The following is a 20325-nucleotide window of genomic DNA, read 5'->3' as shown; positions in this document are numbered from 1 at the left end:
GCATGAACAAATTAAAGGAAAACTTAGTATCAAACTCTTGTAACAAATATAAGAGATGGTTTTCTGTGCCAACCACCAACCATTCTGTCTTTAGATGAATTTTAGTGTAGAAAACAATAAATTTATAACTACTCAATACGTGTATTACCTGAATATATGTAGTGAAATGATGACAATTCTACAAATACAGAGTAATTTTATTAACAAAAAAGACTATATATATTCTTCTATATATTATAGTAGTACTATATATTTATATATATAAAAGAGAACGATAGGGCCGGGTTGGCAACCAAAGTCGTGAGGGAACCACTTATTAAATCTCTATATAAACTTTTTAAGGCTGGATTCGTGCATAAATTGAAAATGCAGATAAAACTATATGTTTTTAATAATTAATTAGATTTGTGGAATAGATGTAAATCCTTCAAATTTTTCCGTGTATATAAGAGTGTAATTTGCAGAATCTCATAGCCAGTCTCATGTATTAAGTATATATTTAATTCTTAGTGCTCACATTAATCTTCCTAATTGAAGACGACATGCCAGTATAATGCATTAAAAAAAAACAAAACAAAAATATTGTTTATTAATCTGTAAAACTCAAAGGTTCGAGTAGAAGCAAAAGACAAAAAAGTTGAGTGTGTCATTGTACTCAAGATATAATGTTTCTCTATTCGAGAATTTTATGATGCAGATACAACATTTTTAGTGCAAATTTCTTGCATATATAAACCACGTGAATTATATACATAAATGTATAAATAACGTGTTTTCCCATTAAATTTAAATGATTTCCAGTTGATCATGTAGTATTTAATTTATGCAACACCAGAGAATTTTAGAGTAATATCCGCCTCAAAAAATGTATTTCAAGAGTAATATATATGTATATTCGTGTAATACAAAAATAAATGCTATTAACACTTATATCGCATATGGAATCATACATATACCTTGTTACTTATTACTATTACTATTTTCTTATTTTACTCCTTCAGTGCACATTATTATTTTATTATGAATCATGCATACTATTTGCATTTTGAATCTTTTCCATTTATGACAAAAGTCAACACATTTAATTACCTACATTATACTATTTCTATATTGTCCAATTTTATTATCCCCTATTCATCTCTCTCTATTTGATTTATTTAAAATTCAATTTTCATCATTCTGTGTCTATAATAATTTCTGAAAGAAGATGGGACTAGAATTTTTAGTACTGCCGATTGTTCTTTCATTTCAGTGATTGAGTCAGTAGTAATATGGAATCCATGAAAGTCAATAAGTTAGTCTAAACCGAATGGGAACATTGTAGATATCAGCGTTTTGTGTTTTAGTACAGTTGTCTACAGTTATATGCATGTTTCTAATAATTTTACATTACAAATACAGTTACAAGATTTAGGATTTTTGAAACTTAGGAAGCAAGTTTCATCGTTGGCAAATAAATATATTGAGTGGAAAATCCTTCATGACATAGTATAATTTGTGAAGAGGAATAGGGAGTAGAGACAGACTTAACAAGGTGATTTTTTTAGTACAATATGTCAATATTACAATGGAGAAGTTTTCACTTCAAATTGAAGTATAACAAAAGAGCATCTACAACCATATCACTAAACTCATTCTTTCCCTCCAAGTTTCGCCTCACATTTTACTTCATTCATTACATAAGAAAAACAATCATAATCCATCATTCATGTTCTTAACTATTTATGGGTTCCATTTATTTTATATTTTCTATTTCTTTTATTTCTTATATTATTCCATTCAACTTAATTCAAATTCAAAATTCTTTAAACCCTAAAATTACATTATATTATAAATATGAAATACATAATTGAAATTCTAAAATTATATTTTATTATAAGCGATAAAATACATTATCTAAATTTGAATCACTAGTTGTCATGGCAAATTTTTCACCAAATACGTTCAATAAATCTCGCTGGAGTTGATCATGGGTGACAAAGTCACAAGACGACTCCGGACGATGTATGTATTTATGGAAAGTTGACAGGCGAACGTTGGTGTTGTGGGGTTGGTTGTATTGGCGAAGCTTTATGAACCGGGGGTATCTTCATATCACCGGATAAATTAATCGTGTTTGGCCATTCGTCTTCAATGATCATTTGTGCATTAAAATTTACAATGCACGCATACATAATGTTGACAAGCGTCTCCCAAAATCAGTTTCGACCAGACCTTTTGACGATGTGAAACAAGTAAAACTTTGAATGCTCTTTCGACATCTTTTCGACCAGCCTCTTGCTTCTGCACAAAAAGAGCACACTTAGGGTCTTGTGAGCAAGTAAGTGCCTTCACAAAGGTCAGCCACCTTGGATAGTTACCATCGAATATAGTAACCCATGTTGTAGCGTCGATTGTTGGCCTCAAATGTTATTGACGTCAATGCTCTATCGTTTAAAAATGTCGATGAAAACGCTGGAGTGGTTGAGCACGTTGCTATCATTGTTCGATCTGGGGACACCAAAAAATGGATGTCAAATCTAGAGAAGATAGTCTACAACTGCTTCTAGCACCATCGTCGGGCAGGTATACACCCCTCTCCATGTCGGACTAGAGACGATAGTGGATGTAAATAATGCATTTAAAAAATAAAAAACACAGCATCTATCATATGCTTTTATTCATTTATTTATGAGTATACTATAGTTTTTATTCTTGTATATCAAATTTTTTTTTTCTTTGCTTAGAAAAGTTGGAGACTGTAGGTTAATTTTGTACATCAAGAAGATTTTCAGCATATGATATTTTTCGAACGGAAACGACTTAAAGCCCTGGTGCAAGGCCCAAGCACCACTTTCTCCCATTCCCCTGCCGCCTCAAACACTGCGGTTGCATCATGACGGAGCAGCTCCACCCCCAACCCCCAAATCCTCCGGCAGCCTCACAATCTTCTCAATTTGACGACACGCCAACTTGTGAGTATTCGCTTTGATCTCATCAATCGCCACCTTAAGAACTTTCGCCCTCCTCTCGTGGACGAGCTCGAGCATTCCTTCCTCCCTAAAAACTCATGCATCTCCGGCACTCCCACCGCCCGTCTTATCCCGCGGCTGTAGTCACCGCTGGGATCGTAGAACCCACGCGCTTCCTCCACCATCTCGTCCACCCTCCACGTCAGCGCCGCGTGCAGAACACGCATCGCCACGTCGACCCAAACAAACCGTAAGTCGTACACGTCAGCACAGTCCGCGGCGAGAGCCTTGACGAACGAGACCGACCCGCCGGAGACGATCGGGAGGCGTGGCGGACGAAGTCAAGGAGGTGGTGTGGGACTCCGCGGCGGTCAACGATGGCGACTTTGTTGGTGGTGACGTGGAGGCCCTTGTACACCTGGATTTTGTCCGAGTTGATTACCTCGCCGCCGAAGTGGGTGGCTAGGTTGATGGAGAGCCGTGATTTTCCGGTGCCGGTGGCGCCAACCACCACCACCACATTTTTCTTGAGGTGACGTGGCAGCTTCACCGCCGCGCACAGGCGCATGATACTCATCTGCAAATTGCAACCATCGGAATTTACATGAATGCCTAGAGTAAATAAAACACTACCTCCGTCCCCAATTGATTGTCACTCATTGACCGAGCACGTGTTTTAAGAAATATAAAGAAAAATTGGTTGAAAAAGTTAGTGGTCATGTGGGACTCACTTTTTTATAATGGTTTTATAATACAATGTGAGTGAAGTAAGTTAGTGGAATGTGAGACCTACTTACCATTTATTGTAAAAATGAAGTGTGACCATTATTAAGGGACGGATGGAGTATTTGCTTATTGGAGTACTACAATTTACACGTAATCGAGATATTCTTATTTTTCATGTCATTTAATTTCTTAATAAATGCGAACATATTTTAATGCAAAATTATTTAATTATTACCTTGTTTATTAATAAATTAATTAATACTATTTTTATCCAGTAATTTACATTTACAATGTACAGCAAATTATTAATTATGAGAAAAAACAAATATGAAGATATATAGAATAACAAGAAAAATAAATAAAGGAGAAAAAGAGAATTTTTAGAACATAGATAGGCGGTATTCGCTTTCCTAGATAAATATTATCAAGATATAATCTAGGATTGAATTGTGAGGAGGAGGAGGAGGAGGAAGAAGAAGAAGAAGAAGAAGAAGAAGAAGAAGAAGAAGAAGAAGAAGAAGAAGAAGACTTAGGCTTAGTAATTTTTTTGTAAAAGACATGAATCTGGAGTGGAACGACGTCGTATAATAATTTATACCACATGATATATTCCCATCGTTCATGTCACGCTCAACTTTCCCCATATTCAAATTCATGAGATAATTTAGAAAATTGTCAAAATTATAATATAATCAGCCATTTTTATTCTAGTTATAAGTTAATTAAATAGAAGAGGTCATGTGATATTTTAATTGTCATTTAAATAAAATAATTTAGAAATTAGAATAAAATTTAGATGAAATAGTAAAATTTAAATATTAATTACTACTCCATTCGTCTCATCGCAATCAATTTTCCATTTTTGGGTTGTCCTATTGCAAGTGATTGATTTCCTTTGTTTAGCAAAAATCAAGTTGTTTTCTCTCTCTTACTTATTCTCTTCTCATTGTATTCTCTCTTTATTTCTCCGGCTTTGTTTCTATTAACTTAATTCAATAAATGTCATTTTCTTAAATTTCATGCTCACTTCTAGTGGAACGAAGAGAATATTCATTTTCTCTCTTATTCTTTCCATTGTAACTATTTTACACTCATTTCGCCCCACTTTAACTAGTCTGTTTAAACCAAACCTCTAACTTGGGATAAAACCGAGACAGTGGCTGATCTTCTTCATCTTCAGCTCGATCCTTTCTCTCTACATTCTTTTTTCTGACAAGACATGAATTAGTCACATTCGGGCATCAATATACACCCTTGTTGCATGCTTTAAGGTTAAGTCTATCTTTAAAATAAATAATTACCATTGCTTAATCAAAATTAAGCAAGAAAGTAACCCAGCATGTCTTTCAAGAATCAGTTACCTCAGTTAATTTCATATTTTGACACTTTGCATATCTCCTGTCAAGAAATATCATCAGAAATTTCAATATTATATATAAACTCATAAGAAAGGAGGAAATTACAACTGAGGTTAAGAGGGCTCGAACTCGGCACCTCATACATTGATGTCTAAGCTCCTTGCCGCTAGAACAAAGACTCTGGAAGAAATATACCTACTACTTTACGCTATTATGACTATATTTTTCCACATATCTCTATATTTTATTTTTATGCATAGCAAAAAAATTATTAAAATAAGGGTTTATTTTATGTTGCTCTGTTATGCTAATCCAAAAAAATAGGGTTTATAGTATTTAATTTAATTTTGGTTTTATTGATTATTTCAGATAGACTGATCGGTTCGCGGTTATAACCGATAATCGAAAATATGTGAATTGGAGAACCAGAATTGGACTGTTTCTATATATTTTCAAAAAATCGGTTTGGTTAGTCAATTAACCGACGACAAACCGTTTGCCCAGCCCTAAATTCCTTTTCTCTAAACACAAAACTGAATTTTGATTTTTAATACCTAAAAATGGTTTTTGAGGATAATGACTTTTAAACTTGGAAAGGGAAAAATATTCACCCACAAGTTAAAAGAGCACGGCCACACGTTACCTCACTTATTTATTACAAATAGTTTTAAAATTTGAAACCTCAATTTACCTAATCTTTTGTATGTAATTGTTAGTAGTAAACATTAACAAAGTCAATATTATTTGAAAGAATTGTTTTGTTCCAAGTTTCCAATAAGTACGGTTATCTCATACTGGATTGAGAATCTTATGGTCTCGTTTAATGAATTATGATTTTCTGGTAATTTATTGGAAAACTAATATTTGAGATGGAGGGAGTATTTACTAATTTCCAACTCTTTTTTTGGTTCTCATTAAAAATCATGTATTTCACACTTGTTTTATAATTTGTATTTTTAACTATTCATTGAGTATAAATTAACTTTAACTCGGTAGGAAAATCTCATTCAAAAAGTTCAAAAAAAAAAAAATACGAAAATCACTGGACAGTTTGAAGATGCAAATGATTCTATATATATTTTTAAAAATATTTTTATTTTTGGTAAAAGATATTGTCAAAAAATATTTTGTTTGAAGCAACAAATGTTTATAGAAACGTTCTAGATGTTCATCGTCAAACCTTAACTGCCAACACAACGTTTTCAAAGTTGTTACAGTTTAAAAGTTTTCTAAATTTGACCAAGACTTATCAATTAAATTTAACGATTGAGAATGGAGAAACAAATCTAATGTTTATGGAAGTTTTCAACTTACCAAAGTTTAATGTATTCCATTGGATAAGATCTAGATCATTTAGGCCATCCACTATAATGCGGACTATACACCCGTTCTATCTTCATTTTTCGTCCGTCACGTCAGCATTTTATCATCCATTTCATACACTTGGAAAATAAAGTTGCAAAATAAAATAAAAATTTAAAACCACAGTATGAAAATCATCATGATACTAAAAAGATGAAAATGTACAATGCTAAAATAACTGGAAAAAGCTACAAGCAAGTTTCTATGATTATTATGTGACCAATTTTCTTTAGTCATTTTACTAGAGTGAGAGAGAAGTGAAATAGGAAAAGAGATTGGAAGACGTGAGAAATAATGATGGAGTGACAATGGGAGAAAAATAATTCATAAAATCATCGTCTGGGCGATCTTCCGGCCTAGGGTTACGGACTATGTGAAGGGCGGGCGGCTGGGGCGAGGGCTTGGGGCAGGCATCCACTATAGTAGACAATGGCCCGGACGATGAATGCTATATTGTCCACTACAGTGAGTGCCGTAAAGCATTTTAATTAATTGGATTATCTACATTCGTATGCATCACGGATGTATTTCGACTTTTATACAAATTTTTAAAAAAGTGAAAAATATATGAATTTAATTATTAACAACTTTTCTATATATATTCACGTATCAGTCTAATTAAATACTCTACTTACTTACATGGCAAATATAAATATGAACTTCTAAATCCATCATCTTATTAAAACTTACACAAATGAAATCCTAAAGAATGAGTTCTTATTTTAATTTTTAAATTTGATATAAACAACACTTTCGATACGTATTAGATATATAGACGGAAATTTAACATGTAAAATGTCTTTGATGACAATTCTGCCCTCGAAGCAATGAAAGGTGTAGAAGGTCATTCACGTACCTATTTCTTATTCATCTCTTAATTATCTCATCCCTTAATTATTCATGGGTTCCATTGCACTTTTCACTCCATCTCTTAACTAATAAAAACACCTACACCCCTCCATCTCTTAACCATCTCATCCCTTAACTATTCATCTCAATTTCATTTTTTATTTTTCTTTCCAACAAATTCAATTAATAAAAACACACTTCATTAAATAAAATAAAATTACAATTTAAAATCCTAAAAAATAAAAAAAAATACATAATTAAAATCCTAAAAAAATACATAATTTAAAATCCTAAAAAAATAAAAAATACATAATTTAAAATACTCTAAATTAAATTATAAAAACTACTCCGCCGGCGAATCATCCCCCGAAGTAGATGGCGATGCACCCAAGTTAGATCGAGACCGAATACCAAGTTGTTGCCTGAGATGCTCAATGTCGTCCAGATGGGCATCTATATCGGGGAGGCGTCATTTTTGAAGTGTCAACCATCGTGGCGAGTAGCTACATAGACATTAGGGTGTTTGAGCCCAAGCCCGAGCCCACCTGGCTTGATTCGCCTCGGCCCCTCCCCTTCCCCCTCCCTTTGGCCGCCTTCGCTGCCTTGGTCCCTTGCGGCTGACGTCGTGAACCGGAGGGGCCCTCTGCATCGGGAGTCCTGCCCTCAACCTCTTGTGAGGCGTTGCCTGACCCGCCCTCACTAGACGAGTATTGGCCACCCGCCGTGTGTTTCGTGCATTTCGAGTTCGACCCCGTGCAAGACGGGACACCACCAGCCCACCTTTCAAGGTGGTGGACTTGCGACCAAACATCGACATGTTTGAAATCTTTATAGGTGTCGTCTTTAAAGACCCGCAACGCCGCTCTCAAAATGTCCGCTCCACTGGCTCTGCTTTGGTAATTCGTCGCTTCTTCCCTGTATATCACGCAATTTTTTTTGACATCTTGTCGCATCGGTCCCAATGACCGCGGAACATCTTCACGTTGCGGCGGTGGTCCCCTTCGGCTTTTTTGAGTTGTAAAGTTCGGTGACTTTTTCCCAGAAACACAAGCGGGTTTGTTGATTCCCGACGACAGGATCGTACGAGACGGTGACCCAAGCGTCGTACAGAGCCAACGTCTCCTTGTGGCCGTATGGATGACGGCCTAGATGATCCCCCAGAACCTCATCGTCGCCCTCTTCCTCCTCTTCACCTCCTCGGCATTGACGCCGAACCTGGCGGAGCCTCCATCCAGAAAATTCTCCGTAATTTGGGATAATCTCGGTGTTTGCCCATACCTCTGGGTGGAGGGACGATAGTATGCATCCACATCAAAATGTGGTGTTTGGTACGCGGCCGGCGTCGTCGAGCCTTGGGTGCCCGACGACGAACCGGAACTGGTAGCACCCAAAACATTGTACAATCCCCCCCAATCGATAGGATGACTGTTTGTGTGTAGAATGGAGAATGAAAGAGGACTAGAAGTAATAAGGGAGTATTCATAGAATAAAAAAAGAAAAAAAAAGAGATATATTTTTTTTTACCGTTGGACGGTCATATTACCGTTTACAATTTTTTTTAAAATTTCGAAAAATCGAATTTAAAAAAAATAATTAATTATGACATCATAAAAACGACGCCCACTCGTGGGCCGACGAGTGGGCGTCACCCCTAGCACTAGCGCGCGCCATGTGGCGCTAGCGCGTGGCGAGATAGCTCGTCCCGATGCCCTTCCGCGCGCGACGCGCAACGAGCCAGCTCGTCTCGACGGGATGAGATGCAGTTTGCAACGCGGTCTCATCGCTGTCTCATCTCGGCGGGACGAGATCGCGACGGCGACGAGCCGTGCTGTGGATGCTCTAAGTATTTTTTATTCTCCATCGTACTTAAGATGCAATTATTATTCTTATAAATAATAATAGCGAGACATATTTCTTTACGATTGTTTTGATTTTTTTTTTAAATATTTTCCTCTTAAAATACACTGTCACTTTAGTATCATAATAAATAAATTTCTTTTATAATATATTTTGAAAAAATAAATCATATTATTGCATAACACTATCCGCTTCATTAAATATAAAATATTTACTTTCCAGCATGATATTTTCCCTACTTCAAAACGGGATTAGATCCTTAAAACTACGACAAATTTTGTTATTTTCTATGAAATTTAAAATTTGTGCAAAATATAACAAACTTTGTATTATGTTAGTTATTTCTGAATCTATTTTCAAATAAGATATCTTCGATAAAAAACTTATTCTACGTAAATTTACCGTGAAATATTTATAATACTATACAGATTACTTTTTAATTCCGTAGCAAGTAGAATAAAAAATAACATAAATTATTACATTGATTTAGTAGTATCAAATAATATAAAGAAAAAGACATCTAAATTGTCAGATACAATTATTGATCGGCTATGAAAAATAATAAACAAAATGTAAAATTAATACTGATATTTTAGGCCAATTTTCAAATGCATGGAAAATATTAAAATTTAGCCAGTTTTTAAAATCAATATCCTTTTAACATTAGCTTTTATTTTTGAAATAGTCTTACTCTATATTTTTGGTATGCAAATGCAGTTGATATAACTTGTCTGATTGTCTCTATATTTCACGATTGGATTCCATGTCCACCGTACCTGGACTCATACTCGTCAGGCGGAATCGGAATCCATAAACCCTAACCACAATTCAAATCACCTAATTCTAATCCCGGCTTCTCTTTCCTGTAGCTAATTTTGATTGTGTAATCGAACAATTATCATGTATAGATCTGGTGCCGTTATGGCCTGGAACGTCTTCAAGTTCTGTACGGCGCTGCGGGGGCTCGGCTCGATCATGATCTTACTGGTTCTCGGCGTCGTCGGCGTCAGCTATTACGCGGTCGTCATCACCAATTACGGCCCTGGACTCGCTGCCGGCGGCCTCGATTCACTCATCGCTTTCTTCGTCCTCGCGCTATTCCATTCTCTGGTATTCAAATACGATTTTCATTTTTATTTGTTTCAAAAATATGATGCTATTCTGTTTGTGGAATTTTTAATTCAATGATTTGTGGAGTTTGATCCGTCCGTTTCTTCGATTTGACTCCATTGGGAAATTTAGGGGATTTTCTATGAATCTTTCTTTGGACTTGATAAGTGAAATAGAATGTTCGAGAATGACCATTTTGTTTTTGATTTAATGTGATCATCGTGGAAAAAATGATTTTTTAATTTTTTTTATTTCATGTGGTTAAGATCTTTTTAATCAGGAAGAACAGTGTGATGTGTGTTAAAACTTGTATTCTCGAAGCTTGATCAGCAAGTTTAGGAATACAGGAATGTCTACTACATTGATGATTATTGGATATTGAACTAGTCATTCTGTAAGTTGAAGTTAGTGTTCTGTCTGTCTCATCAAAAGCTATCGAGGTGTGTTCATATATATTTTCTTTTTTCTTCATTTGCATCGGGCATAGTAAAATGTGGGATCATTGTGAGATTGTTCATTCACTGTTTTGAATCAGGTGGTCTAGAATCATATGAACTAGAAAAAGGACTATGAATTATTTTGGTTTAGCTGTTTGCTGTCCAATTTGAAGTACTGATTTATATTTTGTAACTGTGGAATTACTGTCTTCTGTTTGGCTATCATCTTTGAGTTTTCTTATAGAATGGGAGAGTAACATGTTGCTGCGACACATGCTATGAAACAAAATTACTAATAAAATTACTTGTTCTGCAGTTGGTGATGCTATTATGGAGTTACTTTTCAGTTGTCTTTACAGACCCAGGCACTGTGCCTCCGAATTGGCGGCCAGCTGCAGATGAAGAAAGGGGAGATAATGACCCATTAACTGCTTCAGAATTTCCATCTGACACAGAGAATAGTAGAGTTCGCTTTTGTAGAAAGTGCAACCAGTTGAAGCCACCTCGCTGCCATCACTGCTCTGTTTGTTAGTGCTTCTTGCATAAATAGGGAGTAGGAGATTGTCAGATTTCAATATTGGTTTTTCTATGATTGATGAGTTTGTGTTGAATTACCATCTTAGGTGGGAGGTGTGTACTGAAGATGGACCATCATTGTGTTTGGGTTGTCAATTGTGTGGGGGCTTTAAACTACAAAAATTTCCTTCTCTTCCTGGTATGATATTTTAACTTGCTGAATGTGATACTGGCTGGCATTCACCAATCTAGATGATGATGTGAATCTTTAATTGATTATTATGGTTTACGAATGCTGTTTGCCATAAGATATATTTGGCACAGCAATTTTTGTTCATTGCATTTCTCTTATTATAATTAGTATTGTCTCCCAAGGATTTTTTTTCATTTCTGGCATGGAAATGAATTTGATCTGGCATTTAGTGGTTTTGTGAAGGCATTGATTAGTGATTGCATCTATACTTCATTAGATTAATGACATTGATTACATTATTTTCTTTTTTCGGTGCAGTTCTACACGTTCCTTGAGACCAGCGTTGTGACTTTATCATTACTGCCACACTTCATTCAATTCTTTAGTGATGGAGAGATCCCTGGAACTCCTGGAACTCTTGCAACCACTTTTCTTGCATTTGGTATGGTGACCTCTCCCTTTTTCCCCTTTCCTGAGTTTTATATATTATGCTGTGATATATGTAATGTTTGCAGTCCTGAATTTGGCATTTGCGCTGAGTGTGATGGGATTCCTGATTCTGCACATATCATTGGTGTGTGCCAACACAACAACTATTGAGGTATTTCACTTACACTTTGTTCTCATAATCAAGATTAAGAATGAGCAAGGTCTCAACCTTATGGGACAGCGCTTATAAACCAAGTTTTTTATATAACTTTCAGGATATGTTGAATGTCTATCTTTACTCCAGTGCTATATTTTCCAGAGCTACTTCCTAGAACTCCTTTTTTAGTCCTTCCATCTTGGCCCTTTGGTTATATTCCTCCGAAGCATGCAATTGTTACTGTCATCTGATAATATTTTTTTCTGAAATCACCTAACTTGAATTTTATTTTCTTTCTTTATTCATAATTGGGGTTTATGTATCCTAGGCTTATGAGAAAAAGTCTTCTCCAAAATGGCATTATGATCTTGGGAGAAAAAGGAACTTTGAGCAGGTAAGGCTCTAAAATTTCCAACTTCAGTGTCCTCTGGAGTAATAATTCCAACTGTATTTTGATGTCTCTTCGATACATGCAGACCACTAAAAGTAGTTGATTTCATTTCTTCAACATCCTTCATTTGTTTGTTTGGTATTAATCCAATAACATGTATCGATAGAGTATAATACACATCTTCTTAAACATTGCCTTTGGTTTGCACATGTCTTATAAGAGTGCATGTTCTACTATAGGTATTTGGGATGGATAGGAAGTTCTGGTTTATACCTGGCTATTCAGAAGAAGATCTGAGACGTATGCCTGCTCTCCACGGCTTTGAATATCCTACGAAACCCGACCTAGGTGCCCAAGAATTATGAGATTGATGATAGCGACAAACACTTGATAGATTATCACATCTTGTTTAAAAATGCTGGTGCTGTGAGCTAGGAATTCTGTTTTTTTTTCCATATAGAATTTTTGTGGCGGCTGCCTTGTTCAGAGATATCAGCTGAGAATGGTGCGGAAGGAAAGTTAATGGGTGGGAGCTGTGAAAATTATATGGTGCATGTGTGTTAGAGAAGAAAGAGCTGTCTATTCTATGATAGAAGATGCTGACTATTGTGATGTGGCAGGCCAACCCAAATTTGTTGTAACCCTTAAGCCTTGTTCTTTCCAAATGTAGATTAGTCTTACGATTATCTCTGTATTAACATCTAATCCCTGTATTATAGTGAAATTCCACTCTTTCAATCTTGCTCTTTTTTCTTATATTAAAATATATATTGAAATAAATAAATCTTATTTTCCTTTTCCCCTTTGAAAGTTGAGTTAAACAAACTTGTATATGTACAAAGAAAAAATGCTGATGCGACAGAAAAAATTAATTGTGATAAATCTTAGAGCTATTTTTTAGCCCTTATTGTGGATGCACCAATGGGTTGAGTGAATTAAGATGGGGCAGATCAGATTTTAGGATGTACCTAATGGATTTTTTAATTTTTTCATAACAGAATTTTATACGTACATTTTTAATGAAATGAGAAAGGTGTTGTATAATTCCTTATATATTAAATTCTGAATAGCACATGTGTTGGACACATAGATGGAGACGTGAAGAGTAACTGGCCCGCAGTATTTATCTTATCGTATACTCCGTTCGTCCAGCAAAAAGAGACTTATTTAGTTACGACATGTGTCCTTAAAAATATAAAGAAAAGTAAGTTGAAAAAATTAGTAAAATATGAATCCCACCTATATAAGACAAACGCCCAAAGATCAGTACGACACGAAGACCATATAAATTTAAGTCATCTTTCACAAATCAAAGAAAATGTCGTCCAATATCAAAATATGCCTCAACAACAAATAAGGAAAAGTGTCTTGGATACAGAGAATCTATTATAGGACTTCTATAATGAGATATGACTTGATTAACAAATCCTCAGTCCCCGTTAAATTCTTTCTTCTAGGCAACGAGAGTGCTGGCGGTGGTAGATTCACTGCAGAGAAACAGAGCCAAGTGACAAAATACCCCACTTAACATGGTAAGGACAAAATCATGAGCTTGTTTTTGAAGTCAGCAAACAAAGATGGCAGTTTATGAATACTACAGAAAGTCAGAAACGGCTTAGTTATCAAAGTCAATATGAACTTACTACTTCCAGACAGGTGGAAGCTTCTTGGTCTTTTTATAGTAGCGAGCAAGTCTGTGGATTCTGCTCTCAACAAGAATGAGCCTGAACTTGGAATCTTTGTCCTTCCTGTTCCTCTCTAGATGCTTTCTGATGGCAACAGCTTTCTTAATGAGGTGGTACAAATCCTCAGGAATCTCAGGAGCAAGCCCTGTGTACAGGTAAAATTTAGAAACTTGCAGCAGTCATGGATTATGATCAGAACAAAGGATGGCTAGCTGAACAGAAATACCATGTCCCTTGAGAATCCTCAAGATCTTGCTGCCAGTGACACTCTTCACCTGGGCAATGCCATGAGAATCACGAAGAATAACACCAATTTGAGATGGTGTCAAACCCTTTTTGGCAAACTTACAAATGTTTTCTTCAACCTAAATTAGGAGATGAACATTTATTGTTCATGAAATGTCAGAAATTTTATAACAAGAATAGCAAGTAAGCAAGTAAAGAGAGTTTATAACTGTAATTTTTAACTACACCAATGTATGGGGTATTCTAGAAACAAAGTTACTTCAGTGAGTTCTTTCTTAGTGGGCTGGAGGCTAACAAACAATAACATATGAAATGCCATGTATCCAAATTCCAAAGCATTACTCGAAGTGCGCATAAACCATGATTAAATAACAATCCTATGTAACTACCGACTACTCTAACAATCACTGGTGTATAAGAATTGTGAACTTTTATTGAAATGAGAATTATTACTTAGATATATACTTTAAATCCTATAAATTCATAACATAAAATTCTAGAACTGAAAATCAAGATAATTAAGTTTTTCAAGCCTCAATCTTATCTTCAGTTTTTCACTATGAGCAATAAACTGAATGTTTGAACATAAGACAAAACCAATCATGTATGAGTAGAGGAAACACATCCAAATAAAGGACATTAGTATACCAAAAAGCCCTGTATAAATCAACAAACGGTACAGAATGACCAGATTGTGCAGTTCACCCATTGAGAAAGCGAGGAAACCTCAGCGCCTATAGTGATTACTCAGAAAAAAAAAACGATAACAAAGCACAAAACAATAAAGCATCACATTGCTCAACTAAACACAAGAGACACCATGAATAACTACTAACAAGAAAATCCGCCGAAGACAAAAAACAGGATAAAAGGAAGTGTAATCACGTACATCCTGGGAAGAGATTTTGAGCCAGCTCGGGGGCGTCCTCTTGTACGGAAGTGCCGACGCTGAAATACCCTTACTGTAATCATTGATAAAATGCAATTTCAATAATTAGAAATAGAGACATAGATAAACGAGCGAAAGCAAAGACCAAAGAAAGCTCACCCTCTGCTGTGCATACGTCCCATGGTGGCGGCTAGCTGATAAGCTGGTGTGCGGAGACGCTGTACTAAACCCTAGAGTGAAGATCGAAAAATCGGCAGTAAAAGGGTTTTTATATGTCACAAACATATTTGCAGTTCAGTCCTCCACATTTTCTTACTTTGCATTGTGCCCCTGGAATTGAATATTAGGCTTTCAGCCCAGATAGAAGGCCCGATCCTACTGAAATGGGCTAAATTATGAGAGACCCGACCCGAATGATGCGCGATTATCTCGTTAGAAGCAGCAGTAAGAAATTAGGAATAGAAGATATCTGATCAGAGAAGCGTTGCTGCTAATGAGATTTCTTTGATCCTCTGCTTCTGCTAAAAGCTGTTAACTAACGTAAGTTGATCTGATCTCATTATCTGGGCAAGTTTATAGAATCAAGGAAATCATCCTTTAATTCTTATTCCATGCTTAGAATTGTGTGTTTCACTAAGTCGCAAGTGTGGAACTGATTAATGCCTAATACTCAATGTTAAATATCCTCTGAAATATAGGGCTATGCTATGGGATAAGCTAATTTGTATTGTATGTCACTTTTCATGTGGAATGCGTGTGTGTGTGGAGGGCAAGTTCGTTTGCTGATTTGTGCGTACAACTAGAAAGCTGCATACATTTCTATTGTTATTGTTATTGTTATTGTTATTGTTATTCCTGTTCTCATTGTTATTGCAGTTCAAATCGTGCAGAAAGAGCTGGAATTCAGAAACTGCAGTTGAATGTAGTGGTAAGCTGTTTGAGGGAGTATACAGTATGGTGCTGGGAAAGAGAATATGTGTTGGATGGAATCGGTTGCTTTTACTTCTTCCCGCTGTTATTTTAATCCCCCACTTTCTATCAGGTAGATCATTTCATCTTTCCTTTAGGATTTTATGCTGTTTTTATGTTTAAGAAATGGGATTAAGATGTTTCTTCCAGTCAAGGAGCTTCATCAACAAATGGATTCTCGGGATGTACCTAAGGAGAAGCCAAAGAAGCCCGATCATCTTATTCAAGGACCTGCAGCTGGGGAGGGACTTCACAATCGTTTGCAATGCCAAGGTTGGACAAATTCAGTCCCTCTGGGAAAAAATTTTAGCTTCTCTTTCACGGTTCCCCAATTTCTTTAGAGATAAATATTTGTCCACTGGTTTTATTGTCTCATCAATTTCTTAAAGATAAAAGGGTTTCCATTCTTGCTGGATCTAGAACTGCATATTACGTTCCTCGCTATCTAATTCAGGCTACAGGCATGAGCACTTTGATGATTCCATACCAGTTTTATCCATGCACAGTTTTAAACCTATATTTTCCTACTATTTGTTCTTGTATATTTAAATGTCCAGTAAGAATTCATGACTATAATAAGCATATCATTCATTATCTGAGTGCTGGACCTGCAATATTTTCAGGAACAAGGGCTCTTAATCGAACACAAATTCTGAAGTTTCGTAACAACTCTCTCCCAACGGACCATGTAGCTTTAGTCACTGTGTTCACTACTTACAACTCCACTGCTGACAGTGACAGTAGACGAAATGACTTGGTTAGTGTTGGGAACGTGTCATACAACAAGGTGGAGAGGTCGATGGCTATTTTGAATGTTTTCTTAAATTTTGTTCAGGTATTTCTTTATCACACTTTCAAAGCTACAATTATTGAAATGAGTTTGACTCACATGACCAGTCGTAAGCTGAAATATTAGTATGCATAGGATTTTTACAGGTATAAGTTTTATGAATAATCAGTTGTTGAAAATTATAATTCAAATTAATCTTATATACAAGTAATGATATCTGGAAATTCTATTCCTATCCACATGCGTAGTTATTTGTCATCTAACAAAGATAAATGGGAAGTAGCATTCTTGTCTCCTCCTTCCTCTTTATATGGTGAATATGAAAATGACTCTTCATGCATTTTCACATAACTTAAGAGCTGTTTAGATATCATGATTATCTTGGATATCTATGCTAATTTTTCTTCATGCTTCCATAAGATTAAGCTGAATTGCGTATTATAGCTTAAGCAACATGTTGACAATCTGGTTTGTGAAATAGATTTGCCTTGCTTTGCAGAAACTGTCTACTTTACAATATGAGCTACTGTTATCTCTGTTTAAAAATTGGATGTGGATCATCTGCGAATACTATTAGAAAAAATATCATGGAAAACATTTCTGAAGTCAGCGGGCCAGATATCCATAGTCAATAGTTTTAAGTCTGTCTTAATTTTTGATTCTTTACACCTTTCATTTATCATAAGGCTTAGTCCCTAGGAATGGGGTTGGAATTCTTGTAGTCTCTGTGTATGAGCAACCATTGGTAGGCATTTGCTGTTTTCTAGAAGCTTCCTGAAAAACAATTTTAATACCATAACTGCCAGCAGTTTATGAAGAACTATACATCCATAATGAACTTTAGTAATATGGACTTGAATTATATATATGACACCATCTTTCCCATTATATTTCCACTTGTCCCGACTGGGTCATATTAATCACACTATCTGGATGCTGTATGTGCAATGTCTGAATGTCATTAAATTTTCTCAGTTGAGTCTACTAATTTGATGGTCTATTATGATTCTAGGTAACCATGCCTGAAAGTCATGTTATCATTCTTACTGATCCTGCCGTTGATCTCCCGCTGCATAGAGATATCGTCACCATTCAACCAATACAAGGTGAATATTCGAGAGACAAGTTGATGCTTCAAAGAATCAGGTCTTACATTGTAAGAGCGCAGGGCATTTTGGGAATTAGGACATTCTTTTTCCTAACTAAGTTTGATGACTCTTATATGTACTAGATACTTTATATGAAGGATATAAAGGTGATAATCAATACCAAAAATGGTAAAAGTGAAATGGGACAAATTTTGGGGGACGGACGGAAATGGAAAAATGGGACAAATTTTCGTGGACGGAGGTAGTAATAAATATAAGCAAATTATGTATGTTAAATTTCTTCTGTGTAAATTCTCTTCATATTGCACTTCACTTCTACTAATGGACATCTTTATTTATTTAAGTTAGAGCTTATGTTTTATCATGTATGTAAGAACTTTTGGCAGATTTTCTTTATAAATTGATTTACAGTTCAGTAGCAAGACTTTCCCACACTCAATTGCAATACTGTTGTTTCTGCAGATGTTTCTGCAAACAAGACTTGAGAAGCTGAAACAAAAGCAGGAACAAGTGACTCATTTCATTTTCACGGATTCTGACATAGCAGTAATAGGGGACCTTGGAGAAATATTTTCCGACTATCCTAATTTTGATCTGGCTCTTACATTTCGGAACAACAAAGATCAACCTCTAAATTCAGGATTCATTGCTGTAAGGGGTACTGCTGATGGAATTCAGAGGTACATTTTTTCCCTCTTTGCTCTATATTTATGATTCGATTGCAAGTTGCAAGAAACTTTGAGTTTCTGAGCAAATTTTTCTAGTCCATATGATGAACTTTTGTGCTTGATATGAGTGAATAAAATGAATAAATAATACTCTCTTTTTGTCTACAGGGGTGTGGCATTCTTACAAGAAGTACTAGCAGTTTACAGTTCAAAATTTATGCAAGCTTCTCGAATGCTTGGAGACCAATTAGCTCTTGCATGGGTTGTTAAATCTAAACCTAACTTTAACATAAAAAGGTTCTCCAGAGGAGAAGCTTTCCAAGACATGATTGGCGGTGCTTCAGTGCTTTTCCTACCATGCTCTCTTTATAACTGGACACCACCCGAAGGTGCAGGCCAATTTCATGGAATGCCTTTGGATGTGAAGGTAAAATATATGCTTATGGACTGCTGAAAATTGATTTGTTATTCATTTTCTGGCTCAGGTTTTTGAACAACATTTTTCTTTCAAATTCTGCCTAATTTCTGGACATAGGTAGTTCATTTCAAAGGATCAAGAAAGCGACTGATGCTCGAGGCCTGGAACTTCCTGTCGTCTTCTTCAAACCTCCCTGATATGCTCTGCCTTATCTTGAGAAGTGGAAGAACAAAATATGACTTCTGATCTCGGTGTAGGCTTCTTTTGCCGTTGCAACCATCATCACCATCGTCAGGTTGCATGATTTGATTCTTCATTTTGAGCTGACATTGTTTCTACTTCCAGCCAAGACGCCAACAATCTTTCAGATGGATGTGTGTGTGTTTTGCCACCCAAGACCGCCACGTCTTGCACCAAGTGTAATCGTCTCTCTTTCTCAGTCTTCAGATGGGTGTGTGTGTTTTGGAGCCATGGGTCCGAAAATAGTTTGATCAGATGCAACAGATTACCTATAAACAAGTTTTCACTTTTCAGGTGACTAGGAATTCGTTATTGCTAGTATTTTTTTTTCTTGAAGAGGAAAAGAAATGGTCCGTTAGCTACTATATCCTCGACGCAGTGTTTGCAGTAATGTCATTGACTTAAAATAATATCACTTCCTTTAAACTGCTGAAACAAATTTGGTTTTCACCAAATTGAATTGCAACAGCTACCGCTGAAACCAATTAGAACTAGATTTTTATCAAAAGCCCTTTATTAACTACAGAGGATAAATACGAAGAACTGTTGAGTACTATACTACTAGTATCCAATGCAGCCAAACAACCCTTCACTATATCATCAATGTAGGTGAATCTCTAGCCACACTCCCATGATCAGCAGCCTCGAAGATGGGAATCGCCTTCCCTTTCAACACATCCCTAGTGAAGAAGAAATATGCCATGTCTGGCCTCCCCCATGCCCCATAAACCGTGAAGAATCTCAATCTGGTGAGGGAAAGCCCGTGGATGTGATTGTAAGTATGTGCAATCTCCTCACCAGCCTTCTTAGTTGCAACATACAAAGTAGCAGGCTGATCAGTTCTATCCCTCTCCGAAAACAGCACTTTGGTGTTCAATCCATACACCGAGCTACCCGAAGCCCACGCAATGGAAGGCTGAGGTTTGCAAGCAAACCTTCCAAACCTCAAGCAAGCTGACTAATCCAGCGATGTTG

General features: G+C 36.0%; 4 protein-coding genes and 1 pseudogene across 4 annotated transcripts in view; 2 read left to right on the top strand and 3 right to left on the bottom strand.

Moving 5' to 3' along the window:
- LOC125196813 (methionine aminopeptidase 1A-like) overlaps positions 1 to 20325 on the bottom strand; it is a 101686-nt gene that overhangs the window by 35041 nt on the left and 46320 nt on the right. The gene's annotated exons all lie outside the window — the stretch shown is intronic.
- LOC125194636 lies at positions 2874 to 8199 on the bottom strand (annotated as a pseudogene).
- Positions 9809 to 13074, top strand: LOC125196816 (probable protein S-acyltransferase 14). The gene is made up of 7 exons (XM_048095449.1): positions 9809 to 10213; positions 10967 to 11177; positions 11274 to 11365; positions 11678 to 11801; positions 11875 to 11960; positions 12274 to 12339; positions 12576 to 13074. The coding sequence occupies exons 1-7, from the start codon at positions 10004 to 10006 to the stop codon at positions 12699 to 12701; spliced, it is 915 nt and encodes a 304-aa protein (XP_047951406.1). The 5' UTR covers positions 9809 to 10003; the 3' UTR covers positions 12702 to 13074.
- LOC125196818 (40S ribosomal protein S13) lies at positions 13622 to 15465 on the bottom strand. The gene is made up of 5 exons (XM_048095451.1): positions 15316 to 15465; positions 15157 to 15229; positions 14248 to 14386; positions 13980 to 14166; positions 13622 to 13823 (listed from the first exon to the last, which is right to left on the bottom strand). Exons 1-5 carry the CDS (start codon positions 15336 to 15338, stop codon positions 13790 to 13792), a joined length of 456 nt encoding a protein of 151 aa, XP_047951408.1. The 5' UTR covers positions 15339 to 15465; the 3' UTR covers positions 13622 to 13789.
- On the top strand, positions 15905 to 19715 carry LOC125196814. Its single transcript, XM_048095447.1, has 8 exons — positions 15905 to 15945; positions 16047 to 16198; positions 16276 to 16398; positions 16749 to 16960; positions 17928 to 18071; positions 18487 to 18704; positions 18861 to 19119; positions 19228 to 19715. The coding sequence occupies exons 2-8, from the start codon at positions 16111 to 16113 to the stop codon at positions 19354 to 19356; spliced, it is 1173 nt and encodes a 390-aa protein (XP_047951404.1). The 5' UTR covers positions 15905 to 15945; positions 16047 to 16110; the 3' UTR covers positions 19357 to 19715.

The sequence above is a fragment of the Salvia hispanica genome, chromosome 6 (genome assembly GCF_023119035.1).
Source record: "Salvia hispanica cultivar TCC Black 2014 chromosome 6, UniMelb_Shisp_WGS_1.0, whole genome shotgun sequence".
Lineage (NCBI taxonomy): Eukaryota > Viridiplantae > Streptophyta > Magnoliopsida > Lamiales > Lamiaceae > Salvia > Salvia hispanica.
Note: the sequence above shows the minus strand (reverse complement) of the source record. Positions and strands in the feature narration are given on the sequence as shown.

Bases quoted from the DNA above. Each gene is read 5' to 3' on its own strand.
- LOC125196816 (XM_048095449.1), top strand. From the start codon at position 10,004: ATGTATAGATCTGGTGCCGTTATGGCCTGGAACGTCTTCAAGTTCTGT. The intron at 11,178-11,273 runs GTTAGTGCTTCT...TTACCATCTTAG, and splicing joins CTGCCATCACTGCTCTGTTT to GTGGGAGGTGTGTACTGAAG. The intron at 11,802-11,874 runs GTATGGTGACCT...TAATGTTTGCAG, and splicing joins AACCACTTTTCTTGCATTTG to TCCTGAATTTGGCATTTGCG.
- LOC125196818 (XM_048095451.1), bottom strand. From the start codon at position 15,338: ATGGGACGTATGCACAGCAGAGG. The intron at 14,167-14,247 runs GTATTTCTGTTC...ACCTGTACACAG, and splicing joins GAGGATTCTCAAGGGACATG to GGCTTGCTCCTGAGATTCCT. The intron at 13,824-13,979 runs GTAAGTTCATAT...GTTTCTCTGCAG, and splicing joins CTTCCACCTGTCTGGAAGTA to TGAATCTACCACCGCCAGCA.
- LOC125196814 (XM_048095447.1), top strand. From the start codon at position 16,111: ATGGTGCTGGGAAAGAGAATATGTGTTGGATGGAATCGGTTGCTTTTA. The intron at 16,199-16,275 runs GTAGATCATTTC...TGTTTCTTCCAG, and splicing joins AATCCCCCACTTTCTATCAG to TCAAGGAGCTTCATCAACAA. The intron at 16,399-16,748 runs GTTGGACAAATT...CAATATTTTCAG, and splicing joins CAATCGTTTGCAATGCCAAG to GAACAAGGGCTCTTAATCGA.